This window comes from Rosa chinensis, chromosome 4 (assembly GCF_002994745.2).
Source record: "Rosa chinensis cultivar Old Blush chromosome 4, RchiOBHm-V2, whole genome shotgun sequence".
Classification (NCBI taxonomy): Eukaryota; Viridiplantae; Streptophyta; class Magnoliopsida; order Rosales; family Rosaceae; genus Rosa; species Rosa chinensis.
Window position 1 is genome coordinate 6,580,615 of NC_037091.1, and position 17,411 is coordinate 6,598,025.

General features: G+C 38.3%; 3 protein-coding genes and 1 long non-coding RNA gene across 4 annotated transcripts; 1 reads left to right on the forward strand and 3 right to left on the reverse strand.

The window, feature by feature from the left end:
• Positions 1–1,048: 1,048 nt before the first annotated feature.
• Positions 1,049–2,057, forward strand: LOC112201065 (transcriptional regulator TAC1). Its single transcript, XM_024342068.2, has one exon. It carries the CDS (start codon positions 1,156–1,158, stop codon positions 1,714–1,716), a length of 561 nt encoding a protein of 186 aa, XP_024197836.1. The 5' UTR covers positions 1,049–1,155; the 3' UTR covers positions 1,717–2,057.
• A 6,179-nt stretch (positions 2,058–8,236) lies between these two features.
• LOC112200593 lies at positions 8,237–9,208 on the reverse strand. The gene is made up of 5 exons (XM_040517344.1): positions 9,126–9,208; positions 8,930–9,037; positions 8,766–8,835; positions 8,580–8,678; positions 8,237–8,473 (listed from the first exon to the last, which is right to left on the reverse strand). Exons 2-5 carry the CDS (start codon positions 9,025–9,027, stop codon positions 8,378–8,380), a joined length of 363 nt encoding a protein of 120 aa, XP_040373278.1. The 5' UTR covers positions 9,028–9,037; positions 9,126–9,208; the 3' UTR covers positions 8,237–8,377.
• A 1,396-nt stretch (positions 9,209–10,604) lies between these two features.
• Positions 10,605–11,044, reverse strand: LOC112198693. Its single transcript, XR_005808990.1, has 2 exons — positions 10,919–11,044; positions 10,605–10,820 (listed from the first exon to the last, which is right to left on the reverse strand). It is a non-coding gene; the product is annotated as an uncharacterized LOC112198693 (long non-coding RNA).
• A 433-nt stretch (positions 11,045–11,477) lies between these two features.
• Positions 11,478–13,337, reverse strand: LOC121048924 (zinc finger BED domain-containing protein RICESLEEPER 2-like). Its single transcript, XM_040518623.1, has one exon. It carries the CDS (start codon positions 13,335–13,337, stop codon positions 11,478–11,480), a length of 1,860 nt encoding a protein of 619 aa, XP_040374557.1.
• Positions 13,338–17,411: the final 4,074 nt, after the last annotated feature.

The following is a 17,411-nucleotide window of genomic DNA, read 5'->3' on the forward strand; positions in this document are numbered from 1 at the left end:
TTCAAACTATGAATGATTGGATTATGGATATAAGAACAATACTTAAGATCTAATGTAATCACCAAGTGCCACTATTTCTAATTAGGCCGTCTTTCCCAGTAGTTTCTGCACATGAGTTTGGGTGGGGGGGGGGGGGGGTTGGTGTTTTAATTAGCAGATGAGATTTAAATTTTGTCTGCTCAAGCTAATGAACAAGATATATAATTTAATGTGGCTCATTGTGTAGATTGTTCTGTGTACAGTAAGAAAGTGATATTTTGATGTGGATAGTATTATGGCTGGAGTGGTTTATGGTTGTATCCATCAACATCTTCATCATCCCAAAATTCATGATTATTCATGATATATAATTATCCCTCTCCGATGAAAGAATGAAATTTAATTGCTAACAAAAATGACTTAATCTCATGGCTTAGAACTTTCGTGGTGTAGATTGATCAACTTATCCTTACACCTACAACTAGAGTTCGGCCTTTGTCTCATTATCTAGCCTTAGGTAGTCTTGGGGATCGGAAGTAAGCTGACAAAGTGCACCACAGTCTCTTTCCAGTCAACAAGCTATCAAAATAGTAGATGAGAAAAAAAAGTTGTCATGTATTTGGTCATGTATTTGCATATAGACCCAACTAATTAAGAGAGCTTCTTTTTACAGTATACAACTTGCATTGTGGAAGGTTTCAAAATACTAATTGCAAGTGTATACAGAAAATTTATTTCGAAACTGGAAAACCTAGCTAGCTAGTAACTAGATTTAGTCATATTGAAGTATGCCGCACAAATCGCTTAACAGACACATACAGATGATGACAAATAACCCACATACTAGCTAATGTTAATTAACCCAATTATTAATTAGTGGCAGGAATTAATTAAGAAATTAAATTAACAAATAAATGACATGACCATCAGTTTCAAAGCCGGCTAGACCATGAAACAGTCTTCCATTAGCAAAAGCCAAAACTGACTTCCCCTCTTTATATAAACCCAGTAGAGCAATTGCCATAATGTGTCTTAGAGTTTCATCATCTAGCTTGGTATATCTCACTACCCCATAGTTCCCACTTGAATTCATTTTCTCTCCTCAGCTCATAAACCCCGCCCTAAGCCACTTTTTTTTTTCTCTCTTTATTTCCTTCAAAACCAAAGCCTTGCAATATGGAATCATGGACAGTACCCCTCAGCCCAGAGACATCAAGTGATGAAGAGAGAGAGAGAGATGATAATTCTGGCTCTGCAAAACGAAGCTACGAGTGCACATTCTGCAAGCGAGGCTTCACCAACGCTCAAGCCTTGGGAGGACACATGAACATTCACCGCAAGGATAGAGCAAAGGCCAAGCAACTCTCGAACCAGTACCGCTCCAACGAGGACTGCATATCTATGTCTGCTTCTCAGTTCAGTGCACCAGTTTACACTCAACCAGCTTCTGGGTACTACCCGGTTTTGGCTCATCATGAGCATCATGTGCAAAGGAACTATCATCAGATGTATTATCAGCCATCCGAGTCTAGTGCTAGGTATTATGGTTCCCTGGATGATGATTCAATGTCATCACAGTCTTCTATGAGTCATCATGTGAACCAAGAACTCTGGGGTGCCAATTTGAGCTTGAGGTTCAGCCCAACTGGGCGAATGGAGGATGATGATTTCAGAATGGGTGTGAGGAATCATGAAGAAGTTGATTTGGAGCTTCGTCTAGGCCATGGAGGATTTTAGTGCAGCATTAAGTTGGTGTAGACATTGGGATTTGCAGTAGTACCGAGGAATTAACAGACTGAGCGACAGAGGTATTCAAGAAGTTTTAAGTATATTTTCCTTTAAATTCTGTAGGATTAAGTATATTTAGAAGACAAGAGTGATATTCCTGGCTTGGTGCATGTTATAGATGCATTAGGAAAAGGGAAAATAGTTTGTTAAGGAAGTAGTACTGTTTAAGTTATTGTAAAGCTTAATTATTAACAATCACGTACTAGTATGTATTTCTTGTAATTTATTTTAGTACGAACCAATTTCCAGAAATCTTCATCTCCTAGTTTCTTTGTTCAGCTCTATGTGAGTTACTGATATAATTGAAATGAAATAAAGGCCTACAGTAGCTACAGTTCCATAATAGTTAACCTCTTACTTGGAGGATATTAATGCCATCAAAGTTTTACAACTCTCTCTGATGAGTGAAAAATATATAAGGTACCGACTTGGGAAGCACTCATGTATATAATGACAAAAGATGAACAAAATAAGGTCATAAACAACTGAACTTTTACAGCCAAGATTTTCCTCTTCTCATCCCCAAATGAGGAAGGCCTATATCTCAAACCGTGTGTGGTCACTCTCTCTCAATTTTTACAAGTGATATGATCTTCGAACTGAAATTTATATGAAAGATGGAATACTTTGCAGCTAATTAATGTGATTTCTATAATTGTTAACACAATACAAAAACAACTCGCTCGCTCTTTCTTCTCTTCTGCAATCTATAATAATTCATATATAAGTCTCACTTTCAGGTCCAAATCACACTTCCACGTACTGTGTTCAAGAACTAGATATAGTATCTCGTCCATATTACTAAATTCCAAAGAAAAAAAGCAGATTATGTATAGATACTGACCATTTTTTACTTATATGCATCAGTACTGGGACCTATAACCTAAACCTCAATGCGTCATGAGGTGCAGAGAGGTTAAAGAAATCCTCACTACATAAATGAGTATGACAGAGGCTGTACTGTTCAAAACCCCAATTCAGAATTTTCTTCTTGATTATCTCCTTTAAGTTTGATTCACAGTGAAGAAGATCGTAAATCCTATTCAAATGGTTCTGAATATTGAAGGTGTGGATTTTTTTTTTTAACAGGAGAAGGTGTGGATTATGATTACCATGGTAAGCATGGACTGCCATCAAAGTAAGGTCTACGCTTTCCTAGTCTCTGATATGTTAAAAATTGTGGATTTGAAACTCTTATGCATGTAATGACAAATTATGACCAATTACGGCCGGTCATAAAATTGAAAGCTAACCTCCTTTATAATTTGTCCTCTCCCCCCCCCCCCCCCAATTATATTTTCAACTATCTGTTTAATGCGCAGTAGCTGATTTGCATCAATATTGCCTGCATCCGCGCGCTTTCCACTTACATTTGATCCATCTTAATGACTGGTAATTACATTACAATTTAAAAGTTTGGCTATAACTAGGTCAGCTTGATGTGCTGCATGGTCAACAAAAATCTTCAAAACCCTGCAGGTTCAATTTGCTCCAGTTTTAATGTCTCACTGTGCCTGGGAAGAAAAAGTATCTGGTTCATATTAGTAAAATCAAGAAAAAGCAGGCTATAGTGAAACTCGGGGCACTTTTTCTACATACATACATCACTAGCTAGGGCCTATAGTTACCTAATAACTTCCGGTCATTGGCTGTCCAAAAGTTAAAAAACAATCATAACCAATATATTGTCTTCAAATAATCCTAATAATTGGGGGCACAAATCTTATATATTTAATTAAAATTTTGTTCTGTACGAAAGTTATTGTGTATATGCTGACATTTTGTGTATTGAGAAGGGATCACTTGCTATTAATCAGAAAAATTAAAACTTCCAATGGTAAATTCATAGTTAGCAATCTTTAAATTCTTACATCTGTATGCTACTAGCCCTAGGAATGAACAGCCATCACTGGATTGTCGAACACAGTAAGTAGCGTGGGAAACTAGTTGCTACATTTGCAAGCCTAATCTCAACAACGTATTGATGGATACTATAACTAAGTGAGATTTTGTTGCGTCGACATTGATTAAAAACTATCAGGTCAAGTACTCACTACACTACATGAATGAGCTGATAATTAAAAACTTGGGGTTGTGCCCGTTTGCCTAAAATTTCATGATATTTTGCCCAATCAATCCATCATCCTTGTATTTTGCCCATTTACACAACTTTTAGGGGAAAGGACTCATAAAGGTAGTCCTTCTTAAAGTAGTGCCTAGTGTATTCTATGCTGACTTTTGGGTCCAAAATTCAATTTTTCTTAGAAAACCCTGTTCCAACTTCTGACAAAAACAAAACTAGCCTTCAACATGTCTAAGTTTTTCACCTAACGGCTTCCTGGCTAACGGTTACTTTAACAGGCGGAATCACTGCTGCTTGTTTCTATCCTAAGCTGAGGCAAATTTTCCTAACAACCAGGAAATCTGAACTTAAAGATAGTATAAGATACTGGCCGAACATGATTACGATAACAGAAACTAACTTGCGAAAGAAAAAAAAAAAAAACTTGTTGAAGTGGGTGAACACACTGAAATTATTCATATAAACATAATTACAAGCTAAGAATTCAGAGCCTCATTCTTAGGTAAACAGCTAAGAAGCTGTTTAGCTATCCATAAGAATGATTACAGTACTTACTTGAAATGAAAGCACACTACTTCTCACTAGATAGTAAGGAAGAGCACACTGCTACTATGGCTTTCTTGTTTGAGAGAATATGCTTCTGTCTCAAGTTTCGAATGCCTTCTAAGGGAAGCTAAAGCTCCTTATATAGGGAGTGGAACTCAAATTACAATTCAAAACAACAAAATGTACAGAACGACTTCGTGATTTCCTGCTTTCCTGAGTGCTCCTGCTAGTGGAGGTCGGACGGGGAAAAGCGGATTCCTCTAGGTGAAATGTTTTTACCTGCCTTTTTTGAAAAGCAAAAGCAACTTTTGGGAAAAGTCCAAAAGTACTTTCGGTGCTTTCTACACCTGCTGCTTCACATGTTCTCATCTGTTTCTGAGTTGTGACCAAGGATAAACGAGTCGTTATCTGCTTGGGCCATACGAGCAGTTGTTGCATTGTCTTCGACATCTGTATCAACATACATCTTATAGTGGTTGTTTGTTTCAAGCCTTTCAATCCACTGTAAGCATGCCAGTGTCGAATCTATCTCCTTTATGGTGAGAGATAGGAACAGGTCACTGCTAATTACATCAGGATGATCGTAAGCAGTGATAATAATTTTTTCTCCTGCTGCCAGGAAGGTATTGTTGATATCTTCAGAGATGATCTTTTTGATGTATTCCAGGGCCATGGCTTTCATCTATGGGATACTTAAGTTTGGCTGACCATTGTATCCAACACAGGCAGGCTGAAGATATTTCCTTTGAATAATTCTCACATAATGATATGGAGAAATATACTCAACTTCACCATTTGCCTTATAGATCCATTCAGGGGGAGTGGATCTAAACTTCAGACGAAGCATGCAGTCAGTTTTTCTAATATTTTTGACTGTGTTGACAATGATAGGGGGCAAGCCTTTGAGATCATCATTTGTTTTAGTCCACAGATTATGGACAAAACCATTTTCAACAAGCCAAAGCTTGTGTTCTTGAGGATGTTCACTCTGAACATTGACTAAGTATCTTCCAACATATAGTCCTGCAATAATAAAGAGGGTTGGAGGAATACGGTCCTCAGAATTATGACTTTCGATCAGATTATGGAATTCATGCCAGTCTGATTCGTTGAGTGCTATGACAGGTATACTAGCACTTTTTGGATCTTCTAGGAAGTGGATTTTTTCTTTTCGAACAGCACTCTGCTGTAATTCTTCAAATTGTGGTCTTGTATTTTCATAGAGTTCTTCAGCTAGTGCAAAGAGAGCTGGGAACATTAGACCACTGCTTCTTTCCTGAAAGGCAAATAAAAGATTATCCAGGATTGCCTTCTGGTGATAAGCTAGTCTCCTGCCAGTTCTGAACACAGGAGCATCAAAGGTTCTTAATTCATAATTAAAAACATTTATAACTCCAGTTGGAGTTGGTCTGCTTTTTGGCAAAGCAGCAGCCGTCAACGGTCTCGATGAGCCTTTACCGTCTGCCGTTTGAGACGAGCTAGCCAATCATTTACCCTGGGATTGATCAGTTGAGGCCAAGCCTTTCGGACTTAGCAGGAACCTTTTGAGGATTTTTTTTCTTTAGGGTCCTCATTAGTTTCATGTTCTTTCCCAGTTCTTCTGCTTCTGGGATTGCGACCTTCGTCGTCTTCTTTTTGGCTAAACATCGCCAGTTCTCTGGTTAAGGCGTTCGGAAGATAGTTCTTGTTTCCTGCAATTAATTCAACAATATAATCATATTGGTTAAGAAACAATTGCCAATTAGCTAATCTTCCTCTATCAGCAGCTTTATCAAGTTTAAAATTTTTGAAATTCTTTACTCTAGCACAATCGGTGCGGACAGTAAAGGGTTTTCCAAGAAAAGCTGGAGAATTTAAAATCGTTTTCTTTACAGCCAAAATTTCCTTTTCCCCTGTGAGATAATTCAGTTCTGCAGGGCTGAACTTGCCACTACAAAATTTACAGATCTTTTCAATGTTGGTTCCAGGCGTTTTTGCCAGAACAACACCGGACCAGTAATTATCACTCGCATCTGTTTGGAGGATAATTTCATCATCTTCTTCTGGTTGTTGTAGAAGAGGGAGATTCTTGCAGAGATTTTTTATCTGCTTTACAATTTTTTCATCATCTGTAGTGAAGTTCCATTTTCTTTTGGAACTGGTTTTAGGAGATAACATCGCTGTTTGTCCTGAGATTCTGGGAATGAAATCTCTCTCATAATTTATGACTCCTAAGAATCTCTCTAGACTCTTGGCATCAGGAATTCTATCTGGAAATTTCCAGATCTTCTCAAGGATATGAGGTTGGAGTTTTATGACCCCATTCTTGATGTTTATTCCTAGGAAATCGACTTCATCGAGGATAAAAAAGATTTTCTTTTCACCTAGGATAATTCCATGCTGAACTACCAACTTCACAACCTCGTGGAGGTGTTTCATGTGTTCTTCTCTGTTTTTGGAGAAGACGAGGATGTCATCAATGTAGACAACGCAGAACTCCGCACCATGTTTGAAGATGTTGTCCATCTTTCTTTGGAAGATTGAGGGAGCTTGCTTTAGACCAAAAGGCATTACTAACCATTCGTAATGGCCTTGTGGTGTTCCAAATGCAGTGAGAGGTACACTCTCAGGATGCATCTTGACTTGCCAGAAACCCGACTTTGCATCGAATTTCAAAAAGACTTTAGCTCCTCTGAGCTGGTTGATCACACTATGCCAATAAAGCCTTCAGACGACAGATGGGATCTGTCGTCTGATATGTAAATTATATGTTGTCTATCCAGCTGTTGTCTCTTACGGCATCAGACGACAGATATCCTCTGTCGTCTCTTCTCACTCAGACAACAGAAGTTTCACAAGGCTCTGTCATCTGAACAACCCAACACTAAAGGATTTGGGACTTTCTGTCGTTAATAATCATACAACGACAGATTAATGTTGTTCAAATGAACTACAAACTACAGTTTTAATAAAACTGCTGTTGTCTGACATGTAATAAGAACACATTTATATGTCGTCTAAAGTTACCAAAATAAAGGCTTGTTTAACAATCTGTTGTCTGAATGCATTTTCAAAGACATTTAATTGTTGTTTGAAAATCACTTATAACTGGGTAAATTATGCTCATCTGTCGTCTAAATAGTTTTAAGACTTTATTTTTATGTCTTTTATCTTGTATTCCAACCACAGTTTTAAGTATTTATGTTGTCTGATAGACAATATAACTATATGTAATCTTGTAGTTCTGTAGTTTGATTGAGGTCGAAAACACATTCTTCTGTTGTGTAATAATTAAATGAACTACGCATTTCTGTTGTTTGTTTGAAGAACTTCTGTTGTTTGATAATGAATTGAACTTCAGTTTTATGTTGTATGTTAGAAGTATTTCTATTGTTTGATAGTGAATTGAACTTCAGTTTTCTGTTGTCTGGTAAAAGTATTCTGTTGTTTGATAATGAATTAAACTTCAGTTTTCTGTTGTTTAATAGTGAAATAAACTTTAGTTTTCTGTTGTTTGATAGTGAAATAAACTTTAGTTTTCTGTTGTTACAAGTATGAAGGAACAATAGAGAGATATTCTTTTATGTTGTTACTGTATTTATGATACAACATATCATAAACCTGCATTTTGTTGGATTTGAAGCATATAGTAAACATCATTCTGTACACTAGTCATCAAAAAAGCATATTATAAGATCAGAAATCTGCAAATTCCTCATTGCATCAATTAACACACCAAAATACATTCCCATCAGTAGCATAATACTAATTAAACTAACTAGCATGCTAGCCTTTACATTAACCCCTGCCATTGTTGCATGGATCCTAATCTAACTAACACAAAAACCTAGTAGCATCCATATAGTAGTTACAGCAACTGCATGCATTATATTGTTCAACACTTTCCATCAGTTCTGTCAAAATGCACAAAAGCAGTTCCTAGACACTACTACTGCAAGTTATCAAGCTACCAGAAACAAAAGCAGATATATAGGCTGATACTTAATTTTCTGGGAACTTCAAAACATGCTTAGCCCATTCCGCTCGGATCTCATCAATATCCTTGTCTGTGTAAACCAAATTTGACCTCGTTCCCCACTGCAATAAGGAAATGCAGCAAATTAAATATGAAAGTTATATGCACAGAGCATGCACTATATCATTAAACAATAAAGTCCATAGGTAAGCAGTTGATCAATTTTACCTTAACACTAAAATCCAAGTTCTTGTCCTCCACAATTTCTTTCATGTAACGCATAATGAAATATCCACAAGTCTTGTCATTTTTTTGCTCCGGAATACCCTGAAAATAAAGAATTAAGGTAATGGAAGGTGAAATATACAATGAAGTACATAAAACTAACCACTACAAAAAGTTCAACCGACTCACAGCAAGATTCTTCCATTGAATTACTTTCCTTCGTTTCCGATTCTTGTGAGCATTATAGATTTTAATGGAGCTTCAAACAGAAAATGATAATTAGTAAACAAGTCCAGTACATGAACAAGTAACACCAACTGATCAATCACTATAGTACAATATCAGACACTTACTTGTTGACAATAGATTTCCATTCCCCAGTATCGAGTCGCCTTTTAAGTGGATCCATGAAGTGCACGACTTCTTCATTTGGGTTCACAACCGTCAACATCCAACGAGCACTATGGGATAACATTAAAAAAAAAAAAAATCTGTTAATTACCATTAACAATATAACTTGGCAGACCAGATGCTTTAATTTTTACGTACCCTGAGTTATGTGGAACCACAAAGATTTTCCCTAACCTCCCTTGCCTATAGCGATCTGACAAAGACCGAGCCCTTTCAGTGGGATTTCCACACCCAAGCGTACCAGTCTGATCAGGATCGACAAAGGCAACCATATCCACCATCTTACAATTCTTCAAGACTTCATGAAGGTAGCTACAAATTATTTTGGAATATGAAACTATTAAAAGTACTTCAAAAGAAACAGTGATACATGCAAAATTCAATCGTATAATGTATTATTGACTATATGCACCCAACTTGCTTTAATAATTCCTTACCTCATGTAAAACACAAGTACATGATTTGATACTTCTAGCTTGTTGGCCCTGGTATAGAGATCACTTCTAAATAGACAGACTTTCTTTGAACGGCCGAAAAGGTCTGCAGCAAATGTTGTGTGGATGGTGACCCCGTCTCTAAGGAAATTGTTCCCCCACGTGCACAAATCCTTTAATGTCGTTGGCAGATTCGGTGGCAAGTTTTCAAGGTCTTCATTGTCATCAAATACATCTCTCATTCTCTTCTTGGTATTAGCACAATTTTTTTTCTAGTTGTGTAAACCAATAAGACTACATGTTATCAACTTTTCCTAGATTAACATATTGCAATAGTACATAAACAAAATTGCATATTGAACAAAACCATTTTCAAACTAGCTAAACATAAGACTGATTGATTACCTTCTGCTGAATGGCTTTAGGGGGTGCCTTTTCTCCAGGGATAACAACCAGGTTTCTTGGCCAGGCAACACAAGTACCAATAGGGCTGGGCACGGGCCGGGACGGGCCAGTTTTGAGGTATACCGATCCCGGGCCCGAAATTATCTTTCGGTACGGGCCAGGCCGGTAAGGCACTTTTTTGGATTTGATACCGACTGTACCGAACCCGACCGGTTTCGGGCCGGGCTCGGGCCCAAATCGGGACTGAACAACAACCAGAAAAAAAAAAAAAAAAAAAAAAAAAAAAAAAAAAAAAAAACAAATGCTTTCAAAGTTTGCAAACTGGGCAATTTTTTGAGTTTGCAAACTGGTAGCTTTCAGCCTTTCAGGTCTTCAACTCTGCACATTTGCAAATGAACAATTCCATCATTCCAGCCCTATGAATCAATGAATGTATGAAATATGATTCAAATGAACAATCTCATCATTCCATGATTCCCAATTTTCCATCATTCCATCATAAATCAAGGGTAATCCAATAATCCATCAAGGCTGATCTGAAGCAAGAAAAGTAGAAAACAACAACAGTACAACTTACAACACTAACAAAGTAACAAGCACACAACTGCAAAACAAGTTACAAGTCTGCATAAGTGCATAACAATTAACAAGACAACAAGTACTCAAGTAGACAATCTTAACTTCACATTCAGTTCACATTTCACAATTCACACATCAACTAAACTGCTTAAAAGTTTAAAATTACTAGACTGCATTACAAGAAATCAAGAATACAAGCTGCTACAATGTTCACACTTCATCCATTATAGTTCATTATTCAATAGAATCAATACATAAACTCATAAAGTTGGGACAACATTAAAAATTGAAGACAACTAAACTGAAACAGTTTAGATAACAATTACATTACCAGCTGCAACAGACTTTCCCTTCCCTTTAGCTCTTGGAACTGGAGCAGGACACACATTTTTGCTAGATGCAGTGCTTTCATGCTCTGCAAAAATAAAAATTACTCATCAACTCTCAATGATACAAGTCAAAGCACTGAAAATGAAAAGACTCTAAAACTGAAAACAAGACAGAAAGTTATACCATGCTCAACAGCTTCATAAAACTCTATGTTTTCAATGGTGCAATCATCTTGGATCTCTGCGATTTCATCACCTAACATCCAACTTTGCATGCAAATGAGTCCCTCCACAGTTTTTGGAGTTAATGAGCTCCTAAATGTGTCAATAACCCTGCCTCCTGTTGAAAACATGACTCTGATGCCACTGTTGAGGTTTGAATGGCAAGAACATCCCTTGCTATTGCTGCTAACACAGGAAACTTTGGGCCATTGACCTTCCACCAACACAAGATGTCAAAGCAGTCTTCATCATCAGTGAATTTCAATGGACCATTCAAGTATTGATCTACTTCATGAGCCACCACAGCCTCTGCACTTGATTGTACAACCTTCCTCCAATCATTAAGGAGCTGACCCCTAACACCTCCTCTACTATTGCTGCTTCTGCTTGTAAGAGTACTACATGAAGAGCTTGGAGAGCCTTGCCTCACCATGTGTCTGCCTCCATCTACATGAATTACATACTAAGAAAAAAAAGGCAGCTTATTAATATCCAATTAAAACCAACTAAAAGACTGAAAATTATAGAACAAACAAGTTAAATACCTGATCATAGAGAGCCATAAGAAGGTTTCTAATCTCCAATGTTCTTCTTTGCACCTTATCATCACCTAAACCCTCAGAAGTGAAGATGTGAGTCACATTCTTCAACTTGAACCTTGCATCCAATACTAGGCCAATGATCACCATGTGGTTAATTTCATGAAATGATCCATAATACTTTAACCATCTGGATCTCATATTTCCTGCCATGTCCATCAACACTTGCTCAGTTTCTGTTCCAGTTGCAAACCCAGGTAGAACAAACATGCTTTCTATATTTTTTTCCATGGTAATCACATCATGGAAAGTTGTGTGCACAGTAGGGTGCAATGAAGCACTAACCCTCAATGTGACATCATAGAACACCCTCAAGAAATCCACAAACACTTCTGCCTTATCCCAATCTTCATCTTCTGGTAGTCCAACTCTATTCCTCTTATTCCTGCTTGGTACTACATTCCCATCATCATCATATTCTTCCTCTGGTTCTTTAAAGTAAGCTGCAAAGCTGCTATCCTCATCCGCCAACATCAAAGTAAAAGCCTTCTTGAATTTCAAACCAGCTTCTAGCATGAGGTAGGTGCTGTTCCACCTAGTTGGGACATCCAAACACACCAGTCCCCTACATGGAATTTTCTGTCTCTCCACAGCCTTCTTAAAAGTATCCAACCTGTTTGGAGAAGATCTCACAAACTTCACAGCATTCCTAATTGCGAACACAGACTTCTGCAACCTCTTTAACCCATGCCCCACTATCAAATTAGTGATGTGAGCAGCGCATCTCATATGCATATATCTACCATTCAATATTTGCTGGTAACATGAAGACCTGTTCATCTTAGAAACAAGCCACTCTAAAGCAGACTTGTTTGCAGATGCATTGTCAACTGTAATGCACATCACCTTCTCAATCCCCCACTGCTCAAGGCATGATTCTATAAGCTTTCCTATAGTAGGCCCTTGGTGATTTTGAATCACACAGAAACTAATGACCCTCTTATGCATTTTCCAATCAATGTCAATGAAATGGGCAGTAAGCACCATATAATTGACATTTTGAACACTTGTCCAAGTGTCAGTGGTGAGGCTCAACCTATACTGCTTCAAAATCTTCTTCAATTCCTTCTTTGAACTGTCATACTTACCTAGAAAGGTTCTGCATAGTTTCCTTCTAGAGGGAACATCAAATAGAGGACAGACTTTGTCGCAAAATCTGTTAAACCCTTTCTTTTCCACAAAACTAAAAGGCAGTTCATCAATCACAATCATCTCTACACAAGCTTCTAGATAATCATCCTGGTTATAAGCTACTGTGGTCAATCTATTTCCCTTTGATTTATCACCAGCAAGATTTTTCTGAGATTTATCCACATTAGGTGGATAATATCTACAATTTTGGTTGATATGCCTAATCATACCAGAAGTACCATTCTTAGAACTATCCACAGCAAAATCTCCTACCTTTCCCCTAGGGCAATATTTGCAATAAGCTCGTTTATGAACAATCTCAATATCATTTCCCTCAGCATCTTTCTGAACCTCAATCTTATCATATTCAATAAAATGCTCCCAAACAAAACTACGTTTGATACCAGATGCAGTAGAAGGACACTCACTTACAGATGGAGGAGCTTCAGGTTGACTTGCACCTTCTTCAGCTGCAGTAGCTTCAGGTTGACTTGCACCTTCTTCAGCTTGAGCTTGAGCTTCAATCTGCTGAAATAATTGTTGTTGTGCTTCACCAGCTCGAGGATAAGATGGTGATGTTCCTGTGGAAGAATCCTCAAGACCAGAAGCTGTTGGTCGAGGTCGAGCCACTATCTTCTTCCCTCTAGCCATACTGTTCTTCAACTGTGATGTTGAATTGCAGAATTTGTGATGAACTGATGACTGGTGAATCAACGATGAGATGAGGATTGTGATGAGATTGTGATGAATTGGTGATGGTTGTGATGAATTGCTGAAAGAGTGAGACTGTGAGAGTGTGAGAGCTGGGGATCGAACTGGGGATTAGGTTTCAGAATTGGGGATCGAACTCATCGAAGTGGGGATCGAACTGGGGATTAGGTTTCAGAATTGGGGATCGAACTCATCGAATTGGGGATCAAACTCATCGAACTGGGGATTAGGTTTCAGAATTGGGGATCGAACTCATCGAAGTGGATAAAGTGATCGTGGAGACGTAGACTGGTTCATGGCAGAAACCCAACCGAGTTGACCGTTATGACTTATGAGCATGCATTCAGTGTGCTCATGTCTATACTAGAAGTATAGACTCGAAAATGGACCAATCAGATATTAAATAAATAGAATTAATCAAAATAAATATAATATTTATATAATTCGGTACGGGCCGGGCCCAATTCGGGTTTGAGTTTAGGGTACCGAAGCCCGTCCCGTTTTTACTGTTTCGGTTCGGGACGGTACCAAACCAAGAAATTCAAAAATGAGGCCCGTACCGTCCCGGCATTTTTCGGTTCGGGATCGGACCGGGTTCGGTAACTCGGTTTACTATGCCCAGCCCTAAGTACCAATAGCGTCGCTGACAGTGACAATCTCATCCTTCACTGGAATAGGTAACAGGGCATCATCAACACTGGCTCGAACAATTGAGACGTGCATATTTTCCTTTCCCAATGGAACACCATGTATCAGCTGATCACTCGATGCAACATTCACTTGAATAATTGTTCCAATAGCAACAATGTTGTCCACCCTATCTACTGCCAGTTCACACTCATGGACCGCAGCAGTCGTCTCCTAAGACAAATAATGAAAATAAACAATCAGTTCATATATTTTAGTTTCATTAATAGTTCCACTAAAGCTGCAAACTATAGGAAATGAGAAAAGAGATAAATGAAGGGAATAATGGTGTTACCAAATCATCATTTTCTGAAGTTTTGGGAGCCATGATGTCTCTAACCTCCTCCTCGATTATTGCCGTTACTTTGTGGTTCCCTTCTGGAACTTCATGGTTCTCCTCAACTAACAGTCTAGCTGCATCATCATTTAAAACCAACCTCTTCTTCACTGCATTGAGCTCACCGTCCGGATTATTCTGCATAACTTTCTCAGCATGTCGGGAACAACTCCCTTGTCCTGAACCAAGAACTTGAAGGGGTGTGACTAGTTTTGGTAACTGTAATGGCAGCTTCTTTCCATCAATCTTTGCCGCCAATTCTGCAAACTTGGCTGTCCAATAAGCACGCTCCTCAACAATCGCTCTTTCTCTCTCCTGCTGCCATAAAGCTCTTTCATTTTCAAGGATGGTTTCCTTCTCTTCCTCCAATATCAGCTTCACACTTTTCCGCACTGTCTCTTCAACACTTTTCTTTCGCCGTTTAGGCAGGTCAAAGAATGAAGCTGGTTTGATATAACCTCCAACTCCTCGTACCCTACCAGGATGCTCGGGTCTCCCCAACGCCAAAGTGAGCACATCATCAGAACCTTGTGTGGTAATCGATCCATCAGACTCTTTCTGCTTTAACTTTTGCTGACAAAAATATATAAACACACTTATGATTTAGGATGTAATTCTTGTACAATACCAATATCATCCATCAAAGTACCATAAAATGACTTACAATTTTATTGGCCTTCTCCTGCACCTCAACTGCTTTGAAGTTACCATTCTTGTCTTGCTGTGCTTTCACCCACATTGTTGCACGATCGAGTTCCTCTATCGGGATTGTCGTAGACTATGACACATGAGAAACATATTAGGAGCTGAACAACATCACGCTGTACCCAGCAAATTTATGTTATGAACCAAGAACTAACCAATTCTTCTTGTAAATTAGCATATCCTTTACGCGCCATACGGTGAGGATACTTGATTTCCTTTCTTTTTTCTATTTGGGCTTCACGCACTCCTACAAAGAAAACGATTAGGAACAAAATTGGAATCAACTTATTCAACATAGCTAAACTAAAACCAACAGATGGACTTAGTTTGTAAGAGTTCACAAACCTGAAATGCATCAGAAATCCTTTCAGCAACAAATTGTTCCCAATGTTCCTTGTTAATGCATCGATAGTCATATGGAGGATTTTCCAACAACTCAGGTGTATCGATAAAAGGTATAACGTACTTGTTAGTCAGTTTGCTTTTGAACTCCCGCCATTTGTTTGCAGCAGAGGATATCACCAATTTCCTACATTATTTAGGAATCACAAATGCCTCCTGCATTAAAACAGAAGCAGTAAGGTTAGTTTACATATAAAACTAGTGAAACTCAAAGCTATAAGGTTAGTTTAAGGGATAATATAAATACCTCAATCGATTCCCATATTTTCTGTTTTTCATCCGGATCCACTTCTCTCCAATCACCAATGATAATGGTGATCTTTGTACGTGCTAAGACCCCAATGTAAGATTGCATTTCTTTTGCAGCCTTACCAATTGGTTCCCCTTTATCATTAATCTCCACAGTTAGCCGCTTCCCTCTGATCAGCCGCCTTGTAATCTGACTCATTGTCACCATTCCTCGCTTTAGCAGCCTCAAACCACCTGTTACGTTGATATCTTCCTCATTACTAGCTGCTGCTCTCTGTACTCTCTTAGTGGACTTAACAATCTTTCCAGATTTACTGCTTGACACATCCTTCATAGATCGAGCACTAGAACAGGATGTGCCTTTCTTCTTTTAGGATGCAGCCTTTTTCGTTGGCGACAAAGTCCTCTTCTTTGGAGATCTAGCCTTATTCTTTGGCGACAAAGTCCTCTTCTTTTGGGACACATCCTTCTTATTTAGAGATGCAGACTTATTCTTAGACACAGACGTTTTCAATGGTGAAGTTGCCGGCTCTATATCCTTAGGTTTAGCCCTCTTCATTTGCACAGCTTTCATTCTTAAAGCGATAGCTTTAGCAACTGCTGCTCTATTCTTTGGTGCCATGATCTGAAATGTATAAGCAAATCTGGTCAGCTACATGATAATTAATGGCTGATATATTATGAAAAAGCACACTGAGGTAATATAGATAAATGATTATGTCAAATATATTTCATCACCTTATAACTTTAACAGCTAAAAGCAACAATTCTGGAAATAAACCCTAAACCCTAATAAGCATAAATATAAAAAATATGATAATCCTATGAGCTACCTATTCCCATCAATCATGAGGCAAGCTTTCATTTTCAACCCATATTCCCTCATCGCCATCTCACATATGTATGCTAGGCTAATGACCATCTACATCATCAAAGGTATCAACTGATGGCATTGTGGGAACAAATGGACTTTCTTCTACTTCTATGTCATGCAACTCCTCTTCATCATCAACCCCATAGTAGTCTTTATCTGGGCACATCACAACAACTGACCATTCGGCATCGATGGGGTCTTCAATATAGAAAATCTGCTTAACGTGTGTAGCTAAAACAAAAGGGTCATTCACATGGCCTATCCTATTCAGTTTCACTAAAGTAAACCCCAGTTCGTCTACTTTTACGCCCCTAGTACTCTCTACCCAATCACATTTGAACACTGGTATCCTAAACTTATAGTAGTCTACCTCCCATATACTTTTTATAACACCATAGAAGTCCATATCATTAGTCCTTGGGTTTTGATCCTTGGCACTTGCAACTTGCATTGCATCGGCAACCAAAAAAACTCCACTATTCTGAACTGTTCGAATCCTGTCCCGGTCTTTGGTGTTGAAGTCAACTCCATTGACATGGTATGAAGCAAAACTTGGCACTTCATTTTTTGGGCCACCAGCCATCCACCTTATTGTTTCCGAAACATCATTGTCTGGAAACCTCATTTGATTTGCAACCTGTAAAATGGATTCGGAAACATCATTGTCCGGAAACCTCATTTCATTTGCAAACTAAAAAGTACACTTACACCATTACGGGTGCAAAATGAACTTACCCTCTCCTTTAACCAGTCCCCAAAT